The sequence below is a fragment of the Penicillium nucicola genome (genome assembly GCF_028828085.1).
Source record: "Penicillium nucicola strain IBT 29836 chromosome Unknown utg000002l, whole genome shotgun sequence".
Lineage (NCBI taxonomy): Eukaryota > Fungi > Ascomycota > Eurotiomycetes > Eurotiales > Aspergillaceae > Penicillium > Penicillium nucicola.
Genome location: NW_026643126.1, coordinates 4,024,259 through 4,037,537, shown reverse-complemented (window position 1 = coordinate 4,037,537; position 13,279 = coordinate 4,024,259). Strand labels below are relative to the sequence as shown.

The window sequence follows — 13,279 nt, the reverse complement described above, 5'->3', positions numbered from 1 at the left end:
ACACACGCCTCATCGCGTGCATCCTCCTTTCCCTTCAGCATCCCCCTGATTTATGCTCTTCTCCTTCTCAAACTGTATAATTGTCTGCAGCCATCCCTGGCTAATTGAGTGGTGCACTTTGTCTGACCCCCACACTTCAATGTTGACATCCTGTTTGGCATCATGACCGTCCAGGCGAGGAGGCACTCCGCAGCCTACAAGGCCCCATCACCCTATACTACCCGACAAGATGCAGATATTGAAAAGCAACCCACCCTCGGCCGCCATACATACCATCACCATCCCAGCGATGACTCCGACGACGAATCGATAGATGACGACGCCAATGTCGCAGGCTCGTACCCGCCGCCCGTCGTGACCGGCGCAGGTCTCCGCCGCGCCCAAGCAGGCGTGGGCTTTCGCGTGCCCCAGCGCATCATGCGATGGCTCTGCCTAGCTCTCTTCGCTGCGCTCGTCCTCTTTATCCTCACCCTGTTCCGTTTCACCCTCTCGGCCTCCGTGTCACAAGTTGCAGTAGAGCTGCCCAAGGTTGTGGCCGCAAAGCCGCCACCATGGGAGAGCTTCCCTTTCCTGTCTCGATACGAGGGTGGGCTGGCGTCTCTGGTTTCTCGCAAGGACAACGTTCCTGAGTACCCTGGCGATGGGTCCGAGGAGCTGGCCTTGCGGGTGGACCAGGGCAACGAGCAGCAGGAAGAGAATGCCAACAAGGTGAACAAAAGAGATCTGACACCTAGCATGCAGAGCTCTGCGTTCAACCCTTACCCCGACTACCATTCGCCGGAATACGTGCAGAAATATGGCGAGAAGCGGGAATGTTTCCTTGACAAGGAAAACACACTACGGGTCCCGTCTGTACAGAGCTACCCCGGTATTCCAAAAGGCTTCCCGGAGCCGGTCATGGGCTCGAATACGATGTTGGGTATTCGAGATGATATGTGCTTTGACCGATTTGGTCGCCTGGGGCCTTATGGATTTGGATACGGATTCAAGAAGGGTGGCTCTGGAGCCGGATTGGAAGGTCATCGTGATGGCGCTGAGCGTGTGTGGGAAGACATCCCCCCAGTTGACTTCCGGCCAGTGGATTGGGCTGGTGCGCAGAACCGCTGCCACGCAGTAAACCGCCACCGATTCAATGAACTACCAGAGCCGCGTCTCGAGCGCTTCGTCTCTATGCCGATAGGCGTCCCTAAGGTGAATATACCCGAGCCTGAAGAGGATTCTCGCACGGAACCGCCCAAGATTGGAGCTGAGAAGTTGCCGCGCACTGCGGTGGTCATTCGCACTTGGCATGACTTTGATTACTCTACTGAGGACATTATGTACTTGCGCTCTGTGATCTCGGAGCTCTCGCTCAACTCTGGTGGCGAGTATACCGTGCATTTCCTGATTCATGTCAAGGACACCAACCTGCAGATCTGGTCGGACGATGAGACTTACCAGCGTGTGCTGCGTGACTCCTTGCCTGAGGAGTTCCGTGGTATGGGAACTCTCTGGACAGAGCCCCAGATGGCACTCATGTACCCTGGTTTAGAAGAAACTAATATGCGCGGTTTGCCGATTCACGGTGTCTACCGCAGCACGTACATGCCCATGCAATACTTTGCCTTCCAACACCCAGAGTATGACTACTTCTGGAACTGGGAGATGGACGCTCGCTACACTGGCCATTGGTACCACCTCTTTGATAAGGTTGGTGAATGGGCTAAGAAGCAGCCCCGCAAGGGTCTCTGGGAGCGCAATTCTCGCTTCTATGTCCCCTCCGTACACGGCTCATGGGACGATTTCCGCCAAATGGTCCGTGTTCAAACTGAAATCGGTACCAACTCAAAGAACAACATGTGGAGTGCTTTGAAAGAAGGGAACGACAAGGGCAGTCCTCTGCACCAGTCAGGTGACAGGTCCATTTGGGGCCCTGAACGTCCCGACGAACGAGACATCTTCGAAGTCGAAGGCGAGGGCATTCCGCCTACAAGCATGGACAAAGATCAATACCAATGGGGTGTCGGCGAAGATGCAGACCTAGTTGTCTTCAACCCCCTTTACGATCCCGAGGGCACGACCTGGATCCTGCGCGACGATGTAACAGGCTACAACCGTGAGAATGGCATGCCACCCCGTCGCACGGCTATCATTACCGCCTCGCGTATCTCTCGCAAACTTCTCACAACTATGCACCGCGAATGTTCTCTTAAGCGCCACAGCATGTTCTCAGAAATGTGGCCTGCCACCACAGCCCTTCACCACGGCTTCAAGGCTGTATTTGTCCCGCACGCTGTATACGTCGACCGCCGCTGGCCAACACGTTACCTCGAGTCTGTGTTCAACGCCGGCCGGAACGGTGCTTCGGGCGGTGCTCGCACTTCCATCTTCGGCGACCGCGAACACAACTTCCGCGGCACGACATGGTTCTACTCGGCCGGATTCTCTCCAAACCTCTGGCGCCGCTGGCTTGGACTGCGCGTTGACAATGACGGTGGAGAGCAGCAGGAGCTCGCAGGCGAGGGACGGATGTGTCTCCCCCCTATGCTATTGCACCCAGTCAAACAAGTAAATATGATCATTGATGACGGGGAGCATGCCGAGGACCGATGATTCTGGTTGTCATCTTCCCCTCGTTATTCCCACTCCAAGTTTCGTGTGGTTTCATAATACCCTACTCTCACTTGTATAATGCCCCAACACCCATTCCCCACAGCGACACGTCGTCTGCCACGTTTTGATCTCTTGTTATGTCCCCCTTTGGTGCGAAAAAGGCGTTCTCGTTGTGGTGATACGGGCCTATAAGTTATGGCTCAGGATACATTCCGATTTGGGATTCGATTCGATTTTCGGTTGATACTCTACGTTGTTCACTTGCTGTTGCTGTTGTCTTCCGGTACTTGCAATTAGAGCGTTTCTCTAGATTGCGATCCATCTCATCCCTGCTAGCTCTATCACTAGTATTTTGGGGGATGTGGGTTCGTTTTGTTTTGTTTTTGTTTTTTTTTTCATGGTTTCTTTTGGTTAACGTTAGATGGAAAGGATGGGACTGGACTGGTTGATGGACATCCTACTACATGGACTTGATTTTTGGTTATACATTGGATGATCCTATGCACATAATTCATATTTTTGGATTCGGTTTCTTTGAGTTTCGTATTAAATCTCCCAAGAAATGAGAAATGATAGATGTCGCTAGCTAGCCTGTAGTTGAATAGATCCAGTGCGACATAACATGCAATGCAGGAACCCAGAACAAAACACCATACCCAAACAGCAATGCATACAGAATAGAAATCAAATGCAAGTCATCCATAAAGCAGATCGACTTTCCCAAGAATCACCCCGACTATACATTCGGACACGAAAACCTCACACTGTGCCCACTCTTATACTTCCCACCATTACCACAATCACCATGATCACCCCCAGAAGAAGAAGAAGAAGAACCCAAACAACCAACCCCACTAGCACTCTTCAGCCTCCTCGAATCCTTTTCCCTCCTGACAACACTCCCGACCCCATTAGAAACAGTAGCTGAAACCTCCTCCGAACAAGACCTCAACGGCCCAAGCGGAGACCTCGCCACAAACTCAGCAGGCAAAAAGCAAATCGAACATTCATAAACCCCACCCTCAATCCCAAACTCAAGACAAGTCCTACAAACGCGATGACCACATTTCGTCAAGAGAACCTCGACACCCTCGTCCCCAACACACGTATAGCAGAAATGTGTCGGGAACCTAATGCGAGGAGAAACCATGCGGCGTTCGATCTCAGAGGCCAACTCTTTTCCCTTTTCCACTCGTGCGCGGAGAAGGTGAACTTTTTCGCGGAGGATGGCTAGGGTTGCTGCGTTGTAGGGGTTGTAGGCTTGGTTGGGGTTGCATTTGGGTGAAATGCATTTGGATGATGGGGTGGTGATGGGGCCGGGGACTGGCCTGTGCAAGGTTGGAATGGGCTCGAGGAAGAGAAGTGGTCGGAAACGCTGGGTGATGGGACAGTCGGCCATGCATTGTTGTTCGAGGAGCCAGCGGCGCTGGATTTGGCGGTTTAGCAGGACTGTGTAAATTATGCTGAGGGCTTGCCAGGCGCGCCATTCGGAGATTGGGTCGAGGGGTGCTGGTTGGTCTTTGGTTTGGGATCGGGACATTGAGTTTCGAGTATATGCAAGTCGGATCAGAGTCAAAGGATAGGTAACTGATGTTCAATCGTGGAAGAGGTTGTGGCGAGTATAGGGATATAATGTACTGTATGGCCCGATGTCCAACGCTAACCCTAACTCACACACTTTTGGTCTGAATCACAATATCGCACCAGCTGCATCGGTACCTAAAAGCTCCCCTTATATACATGCAGGGACTATGCAGAACCTTCAGCCACAGCCGGGAATCGACCGTAGAATAGTTTCGGCCGAAGCACAAGGTACGAGCCACACCCGATCTAAGCCCTACCCCAGACCAAACATGAGCAACCTGACTCCATTGACTGGCTGGAAGTGAATTCCTTGGCCACAGCCACGAAAACTGTCAGTTATGCTCCTATTCCGGCGTGGTGATCCATGGGTTGGGACTCGGTTATGCCGGGTTCCCGCCACCTCGGGCGAAGCCGAGCATTGTCCGTTGTTTTCTCTTCCTTTCTCATCTGGAGTCGACTGTTTTGTTGGGGGCTTACCAAGGGAATCGTCATCGGATTGCGGGTTGTCTACGGGGAGATGAGGGAGGGCCTAACTCCGTAAAGCCATGAAGCCCATCAAGGCCTAGTCTGGTGAGGAATCGGGAACTCGGCCATATGAGTATCGTGCATTTGAAGAGATCATCGATCTAGAAGGATTTGTCTAGATTGCTTTTCTCCTCGGGAGTTACTGTTACATCCGGTGTCGGTCTAGAACCAAGTCCGTAGCGAGGCCTTAAATCTCCAGGCCTCGATGTAGACAGTACTATATGCGAAGACTCCGTTGCTAATTGACTAATACTAGTTCGTCGGCAATCTCCATCCGAACTGCTTTCTGCACTTCTCAGCCCACACGGGCCGAAAAAAAACAAACATGTACTAAAAGATCACAAGGTCGTCACTTATGCACACCTTTTATACACAACCTGTGATCTGGATTGATCACCTTCTCCCACACCACTCTCAGATTCAACACAACCCCAAGATGAAATCGAGACTCCCTTGAAATGGAAGGTATACAAGCACCTTGTTCCAGACCTCAACCCAAAACTCTTGGCGGCAATCACATATTCCCCCGGCACAGCACTTTCCCCTCCTAAATCTCGCCCTAGAGGCTCCAGCTCCCAAGTTTGGACAAGCACACCAGCTGATAGTTGGTCTGCCAGTTCCACGGACCAAACTTCAATTCGAGAAGTAGCCATATCAGAGCATGTCTCTGCCAAGCGCATGATGAATCGATTTCTTTCTTGCGAGGATTGTCCAATGGGGGAATCCTCGCAGAGATATTCTCTATCATATGCAGGACTGGTTGGGTATCGCGGATAGAACGTTAGATCACCAGTCACATTCTCATCACTTGGAGCACTTGAACCCGAGGCGTTTTTGGTAGATTTCCAAGACCCCTGCAAAGCGCGGAAAATCGCTGATGCGGCTGCCTTTTGTGCTGCATCATGACCATGGATCAAGCTGTCCCGTAAATCCTCCAATGTTTTTTGCGCCTCCCTGTCCGAAAAATCGAGGTCTTCGTGGTTGGACTTGCCATATAGATATCGAGCAGGAACAACAGGTCCAGACCGACTGTCCCCTGATAATACGGAGCGGTCAATCCCAAGGTCCCTAGCAAAAGATTCCATCAATCCGACATAGTCCACCATAGGAAATTGACCACGAGCAAGAAGTGGATCGGCAGATCTGAGAGTCCGAAGTCCGTCCCTCTGATTATCCGTTAAGCAAACGACAGTCTCATCTTGCCCAGACCACAGTTTCCCAAGATATCTCGCTTGCATCTCCATAACACCCCAATAAGGACCTCGATAGAATCCCACAAATCCAATGTCAGGCATTTCAGAGCGGACAGTACCGCCTTGATCGAGAATCAACGGCGAGAACGCATCTTCGGTCGAGTATTCCAGCGTAGACAGGACATCGTCGGGCAACAGAGACAGAGATCTATGAGGCATGAACCCCGTAGCCATGACAATACCCGCCACATCATCAATCATGACAGACTCCCCATTTGCATGTCTGTATTCAACCAAAGCGAGTTTCGTATCGCAATTCGACTGCACAGAAATCACCCGGCCCATGGCTGCCTTTATTGTCCCCGCTCGTACAAACTCCGCGTAATCATTTCCAATAGCCACCCAGGGTGGTTGAACTTTCTGACCACTCTCCTTGTCAGAATGCATATGACCATACTTCGCATAGCTGCTTCCAAGCAAAGATTGGAAATAATCATTGGTCTTGAGTGCCTTTTCCTCTGAGATCGGGCCCAGCATGTATTCTATTGGGCCGGGTGGTCGACGAGCTAGATCGTACATTGCCAGATCCAAAGGTAGGAAAGAAGGCATCTCGTCAGATTCTTGAGGAAGATAGGTCGGGAGAGCCCAAAACGGTCTTGAATGAATGTGGTGAACTTTGAACGGGGAGGGAAGTATTGTATCGCTTGAAAGAGATCCGGATGATTGGTGGAGGGCTATGGCTGATGCGGCTTCCACACCTGACATGCTGCCGCCAATGATGACAATTTGACCTTTGGTGGTGATATCTTTCAGATTGTCTCGCTCACGGTGAAGGGTTGAGCTGTGTATGATCTGTCCCGGGAAAGTGTCCAGACCTGGTATAGCTGGGATATACTGCTGGGCAAAGAAGCCTGCAGACATGACCAGTTGGTCGAAATCCTCCGAGAAGACTTTACCGTCCGGCTGATTGGGTTCTGTTTGATCTCCATGCGTACTAGATCATACTCCAGTCAGCATTCACTCCATGACCTTGGAAACCACCCTTTAGAGTACCACCAACCTCTCCTTCACCCAGTGAACAGTCCACCTCGAACCATCCCCACCCCCAATCCTCCTCTCCGTCTTGACAACCCTACAGCCCAGCCTATACACGTCCCTTGGAATATACTGCTCAGCATAACAAGCCAAATACCGACCCACCTGACCAGCTTGAGGAAACAACGGCAAATCCCGTCCAGGGAATACATACCCCCAAGCAAGATCCGAAAATGCAACAGTAAACCGACTAAGATTCGTCCGCATGCGCGGGTCTAATGTCCCAGGCGTGCCATCACCATCCGTCCTGGTCGATGTATCCGACGCTGGAGAACCAGCCGGCCACAGACCGCCTATTTCATGTCGGGCGTCAAAGATGACAAGAGAGAATTTCCCCTCTGGAAAATTCCTTAGGAGGGTTTTGGCCGTGACTAGACCCGAGGGGCCGGCGCCTGTGGGTTGACGTTAGTGAGGCAGTTTCATAGATTGAGATTTGAGTATGGAATGGAATGGTATAGTGTGGTAGGACTATTTGGGAATGCTAAGCTCACCGATTATCGCGACCTTCTTTGCCATTTTGTTGGACTTGTTCTGTTGTTCTGTTCGATGTTTGTTGGAATTGTCAAGTTACCCCGCCCCTATCCACTTCGTCTCTTTTGGCTCGGCGTCGAGTCGTTATTTGTAGAGGTTGGATGGCAGTTCTACGATACTACAATACTACAATACTACAATACTAGTCTGATACTTTGACACAGTCTATGTCTTTGGGGGCTATTGCAAGGTACCATTGCAAGGAAGTATACCAAGCAGTCCAGCACCACGGTGAGGAGCGCACTCCTGTTTGAGCGTCTAATCCCCAAATCTCGTGTCAAGGAACCTTATGCCGAGGAGAATGATATAGGCCAAGGGTTGAACCTGCGACTAGCCCATACTCATTGACTCCTCTCTGGTCTCATACCTCCATTCCAGGACATGAAAGATGATGAGTCTCAAAATATTAACATTATTAAACTGAAACCTGTCAGTTTTTGCTGATTCTAATCCACATAATAACATCATAGTATCTCAAACATAACAACGCCTCCTCTCGGCATACATACTCCATCCATGTCATGACGTGAACGCCAAGCAAAGCCCGAAAGACAGGACCCAAGGGGGAAAGTCGATGATTTACCCCATAAGGCCAAGCCAAGAAGGCCAAGAAGGCCAAGATCCCTGCGGGTTGGGTCCCGAGCCGCCAGGCATTGACTTTCGAGTTAGATTGGGCTCTGGAGTGCGGGGGATGCGTGTGGAGGTGATCGGATGGAAACGTCGAGAAGAAGTCTAGCGGATCTTGTATCGCAGGATGAAGCACTGTAGTTCTGGCGCAGTCGCATTCCCATTCCCATTCCCATAGTTGAAATCGAAGTCAAGTCGCATTCTGATGTTCATTCTCGTTCATTCGCATTCATTCGCATTCGCATTCTCATTCATCTGGTATGTGATGTCTAGGTTGGCGACACTCATGATACTCGCTCGAGCCACTCGGTGACTTGGATCTCGGGTGAGTGACGAGGTTTGTAGGCTTCATTGCACTCTTGTGCTGTGACGAGTGTGTCGACATTGCGTTCAGTCAGAGGAATTTTGTATTGGTTCTTCTTGCGGAGGAGTTCTTTCTCGGCGAGAGCCGAAGGGGAGATCTTGGAGAGCGTATTTCGGAGTCGCTGGATACCCCCGAGACCGAGCGTTGGATTTGGATCGGAGGAGGACCGAAAGGCTCGTCGACCTTCCAGGGCTCTGAGGGCAGAGAATGAGACTGTTTCTTGGGTGATCTCGCCATAGTGAAGGAGATCTGAGGTAGAGATAGGAGAGAGGGTCAAGTCGGAATAATTGGCTGCTCTTGAGTCTCTCTTGATACTATTTCCGCGGGACCTGTGGGGGGTCGAGCTCTTTCTTTGATTGGAGCTGGCGTTGCCCAGGGAGTTTGCGCTGCATGAGTCGCTCCACCTCCTCTTCTGGGACAAGGATGTTCCCCGATGAAATGCGAATGAGTTTAAACTGATCGACACACACCCTCCGGTGGGCATTCTCGCCCATATGTGTCAGCAGTTGAGACTTCAAGACGACTACGTCATGTCGGCATGAAGATGCCGATCCTACTGTAGGGCGGGGCTTGGCATAAACCTGTTCCACGGAGGAGGGAAGCATGCGAGAATTGGCCCAGGGAAATCCGCTGGCCGGTCAAATAGAATGGGCGAGTGCCCGACTGTCACCTTGCTGGTTGCTCTCATTCGTCGACGCCACAAAAAGTCAAATGGTTCCAAACTTGACTACTCCATGTGATGGGAAGAGCGGGATCTAGAGGTCTACAAGTCATTCTGCCTCTGGACAATCGGACAATAGCGAGAAAAAGTAAGTGTACTCTGTTGGGCACCGTTTGTCTTCTTAGTCTCTCCTGTTGGCGTTTTTCAACCCATTTTTGAGTATTTTAGGCAGATCAAATAGATCATATAAAAGTGGGGATAGAAGCAAAGTAGAAGCCCTAATGTAGATATCGACAGAGTGATTACAACTACTCCCATGCACCACGGGAAGACGGAATAGTATTCTCGATTGCAGCCTACCTCAGTAAGTAAACCGGAAACCAGGATGATCATCTCCAAGATTCTCCAGTTCCTCCCGCGGCCACTGATACCGATAATCCCTCTTGCCCTGCTCACGCAACCGATTCTCACGATGTAAATAAGTAAAGAAAATGACACACGCGAACCCACAGATCCAGACCATCCCCAAACTAACACCAAAGCCAGTAGCGTAGGTAGGAGCCTCCGAATCAAAAAAGACATTACTGGCCACCAGACCGCCACAATTACCAAATCCGATCTGCATAGCGGACGCAATGGACTGCTTATAATGCCCCGCCATATTGTTGCTCAGCCAGCCCATGAGAATCGGCTGGGTCATGTATCCACCGCCGGTGATGGCGTAGAGAGCGAAATATCGGGCACCGACGGGCACCGACTGTTGGCAGATCAAAATGACATACCCGATGGTGGCGATGAGGCAGCCTGTCAGGGTAAATGCAAATCGATGGCGCAGTCGATCGCTGGCAAAGGCTGTTACGAGTGCGATGACTGTTGCGACGAGGTAGATTGGGATGCTCATTACTTGGGCGCGAACGGAGGTCCAGCCGAGTTGTTTGAGGATTGTGGGCGTGAAGAAAGATGTAGCGTACCCGGTGTTCACGATGCCAAAGTACATGATCGGGCTGTAGAGGTTAATATGGGTTGACCTTGGAACAGAACAGAAAGACTGACCCGAGATACAACTTGAGATCCGAGAAGGTACGTTTGATGGCTGGCTTGTCGAAGCGGTTCATCTGAGCCTCTCCGTGGTCTTCTGATAGTCTTCGAAGCAGCAGAGCTCGTTCTTGATCGTTCAAAAACGAGGCCTTCTCAGGCCAGTCCACAATCAGAAACTTGGCAGCAATGGCAGCAATGACAGTGACTAAACCTTCAATGATGAAGATCCAGCGCCAGCCGCTATAGCCAGCTACACCGTCCATCTGGGCGATGGCATAGGCAAGAAGCTACAGATACTGTGGTCAGCTTTGAACGCATCACGATGACACGGGGGGAGAACCATACTCCACTAACTGCACCAGCCAGAATGCTCGCGCTGAAGAAGACATTCAATCGCCACTGCAATTCATGACGCTTGTAATACATGGCGATCAAATAGACACAACCTGTCACATTAGCGACGATCAAGTGAGGAACCACAACAGACACACCTGGCATGAACCCTGCTTCGAACAACCCCAACAAAAAGCGACACGCGATAAGACCACCGAAACTCTTTGTTAAACCCTGACAGACCGTCACAATGCCTGGGATCAATTGAGGTCAGCATGTCGTTTGCTCCATTTGACGTGGCTGTTCATACCCCACAAGAGCATAATCCCACTCAACCACCACGACGGCGGCACCTTTCTCAAGACAAGATTGCTGGGAACTTCAAACAGGATATAGGGAATGAAGAAAATAAAAAGCGCAATATTATAATCATGACCCTTCATACCAAGATCCTTCTCTAAACCCTGCAGCCGCGCATTGCCAATATTGATTCGATCAAGGAAAGCAAGCAAGAAAAGAAACATGAGAATAGGAACAACGTGAATATCAAGTTTCCACAGCAATCGCTTTTCTGCAGAGCGACTCAACTCTGGGACTGAAGACTGTGACTTGACATCTTCGACTGTTTCATGATCGCATTCTTTTTCGGGGTCCATGTTGGATACAGGAGATGGTAGAAAGCGATCCAACTGGATACTATATCTCTCAAAACATCAAGCCGATTACGAGGAAACAGAGCTTTAAGTACATTCGGGACTGCAATTCAAATGCCGTAGAACGGCGACGAAATCCGGGGTATTGCTGATCTTCCCCCGCACTGTGTTAGGCGTTGGTTCCGCGTTCCTTTGAAGATGAGGTTTAGTTCCGCTGTAGATGCCAAGAATTTCTAGGGCTTGGCTGCGATGTCTGTGTAAGGTGGAAAGTGCAGCCTGTCACAATCATATCTGGGGAGATGTTGACTGTTGAAGTTCAGATGTGAATCTTGATATAGTCTGAGACCCTAGTTTCGAAGCGGGGCATTGAAGGTACATTTTCAATCTGAATTCATATATTTGAAGCACTACTTTGCACTAAATGAAGGTGAAAAAGTGCGGAATGGTAACCCGGAATGGTCATTCCGCATACTGTTTGCCCCACGCAGGATGTGGCTTGCACAAACCTACATGGGACATTATAACGATACAAACAGCCAATAAACATGTAGCCGAAGATACTACGGACAGAATCTAGACTGGCGAATTCCATATTGATCCGATATCTCCTATACCCATCAGCTATTGCTCAAGACCCGATATTCTTGCGAATAGCGGGCTCCAATGGGAATGTCTGCTCATCCTCCGCAACATCCTTGAAAACTGTATCCCAGCGATGCTGAAGCTGCCCAGGTGTTTCCCATGCATGCTCGGGATCACGTAGCCAAAGTCTCAAGAGATGGCGTCTAATAAAATCACCGCTTAGTAGTGTCATCAAGCAAATGTGGAAGGAATACGGAATTTTCAACTGACTCTTGACCGGGCTCATCTCTAAATCCATTGCGAGCATGGAAAATGCTCAGATTATTCACATACTGAACATCCCCCTTCTGAAAATCGAGGGAAGCTCTGTGCTCTTCGGCCAAGAAGTGCATCGCATCGAGTGCCTCGGCTTGAGCTTCTGAGATCGGAGGAATATCCTTGGATCGGGGCTGAGCCAGGAAGCCAGTGAAGTATCTGCGAGCGTATTGGATCAGGACGCGCTCTGGCGTGTTTGCCGTGGCTGGTTGGTGATACAGCAAAGGGCGGAGGGTATAGGGCTTGGACGGATTGTTGAAACTAGCACTGTTAGTGTGCCAGGATTATGTTCTTTCCTTTTGTGAGTTCTTACCCATCAACTGGCCAGTCTTGCGACAGCGTATGGATGAGATCCGGTCGCTCTTTCGCCAGGATGTTATAGACGTGCCAGCTACTAGACAGGTAGCTCTCGCCTCCTTCCGCGGCTCGGTTAAGACATAGCAGGGATATGATATCCCCGGCATCGGTGTGGAAGACTTGCTTGTCGGCTGTGTTGGATGGCGCGCCAATCTGTCCTCGCTCGGTCGTGCTGGTTAAGTCTTTGATATGCGATATCACGGGCGAAGTGCCATTGGCTAGTCGGGTATCCTGTTGGCGCCCGCGTATACTTCCGATGTGAGAGGATACTCCGGTGTAGATGATGATATTGTCTTCGCGGGAGTAATCATCTATACGTAGGCCTCGTAGAACCACGAATCCTCGGCCATTATGGATTTCCTTTGACAGTTCTCGCAGGAGGGGTCGGAGGCTCGGTAGAGCGAAGGTTGACTGGTTGATATGCCCCAGAGGGAGGTTGAGGGCTAGTCTAATTAGCCCAGTGTTGATAATGATCAGTCAATAGTTATACGACCTTTGAAACTCTTCAGCGCTGTATCTATCTCATCCAACTGATCATCGTTCAACTGATAGATCCAGTCATCCCGCTTCTCGACATCCTTGCCTTCCCAGACTAGCGGTGATACGAGCTGCTGGGGGAACCCAGCAGGTAGGGTGGTCTGTAGATTCTCATTCTCCTTGCGACGACGTGTACGCTCTTTGTATTTCTCGTATTCTGGATGATACTGAATATCCGGCTGGACAGGCTTGGTGATGGTCTCAGTAGCAGACATGATGGATGTCTCAATGTACGAGTAGTTAATGAGAATATGAGAACCTGTGAGTCTTTGGGGGAAATTCTCCGTTAAAT

General features: G+C 50.4%; 6 protein-coding genes across 6 annotated transcripts; 1 reads left to right on the top strand and 5 right to left on the bottom strand.

Annotated features, from left to right (window-relative positions):
- Positions 1-162: 162 nt before the first annotated feature.
- N7511_003294 (DUF3405 domain-containing protein) lies at positions 163-2,592 on the top strand (the record flags this gene model as incomplete). Its single annotated transcript, XM_057125719.1, has 1 exon — positions 163-2,592. The coding sequence occupies one exon, from the start codon at positions 163-165 to the stop codon at positions 2,590-2,592; it is 2,430 nt and encodes an 809-aa protein (XP_056987878.1).
- A 911-nt stretch (positions 2,593-3,503) lies between these two features.
- On the bottom strand, positions 3,504-4,132 carry N7511_003293 (uncharacterized protein; the record flags this gene model as incomplete). Its single annotated transcript, XM_057125718.1, has 2 exons — positions 3,504-3,571; positions 3,643-4,132. 2 exons carry the CDS (start codon positions 4,130-4,132, stop codon positions 3,504-3,506), a joined length of 558 nt encoding a protein of 185 aa, XP_056987877.1.
- Positions 4,133-5,054: 922 nt separating this feature from the next.
- On the bottom strand, positions 5,055-7,505 carry N7511_003292 (uncharacterized protein; the record flags this gene model as incomplete). Its single annotated transcript, XM_057125717.1, has 3 exons — positions 5,055-6,888; positions 7,144-7,381; positions 7,481-7,505. The coding sequence occupies 3 exons, from the start codon at positions 7,503-7,505 to the stop codon at positions 5,055-5,057; spliced, it is 2,097 nt and encodes a 698-aa protein (XP_056987876.1).
- A 926-nt stretch (positions 7,506-8,431) lies between these two features.
- On the bottom strand, positions 8,432-9,043 carry N7511_003291 (uncharacterized protein; the record flags this gene model as incomplete). Its single annotated transcript, XM_057125716.1, has 2 exons — positions 8,432-8,825; positions 9,036-9,043. 2 exons carry the CDS (start codon positions 9,041-9,043, stop codon positions 8,432-8,434), a joined length of 402 nt encoding a protein of 133 aa, XP_056987875.1.
- A 490-nt stretch (positions 9,044-9,533) lies between these two features.
- Positions 9,534-11,199, bottom strand: N7511_003290 (uncharacterized protein; the record flags this gene model as incomplete). The annotated part of the gene is made up of 4 exons (XM_057125715.1): positions 9,534-10,176; positions 10,226-10,497; positions 10,556-10,797; positions 10,854-11,199. 4 exons carry the CDS (start codon positions 11,197-11,199, stop codon positions 9,534-9,536), a joined length of 1,503 nt encoding a protein of 500 aa, XP_056987874.1.
- Positions 11,200-11,824: 625 nt separating this feature from the next.
- Positions 11,825-13,202, bottom strand: N7511_003289 (TauD/TfdA family dioxygenase; the record flags this gene model as incomplete). The annotated part of the gene is made up of 4 exons (XM_057125714.1): positions 11,825-11,981; positions 12,049-12,354; positions 12,407-12,893; positions 12,944-13,202. The coding sequence occupies 4 exons, from the start codon at positions 13,200-13,202 to the stop codon at positions 11,825-11,827; spliced, it is 1,209 nt and encodes a 402-aa protein (XP_056987873.1).
- Positions 13,203-13,279: the final 77 nt, after the last annotated feature.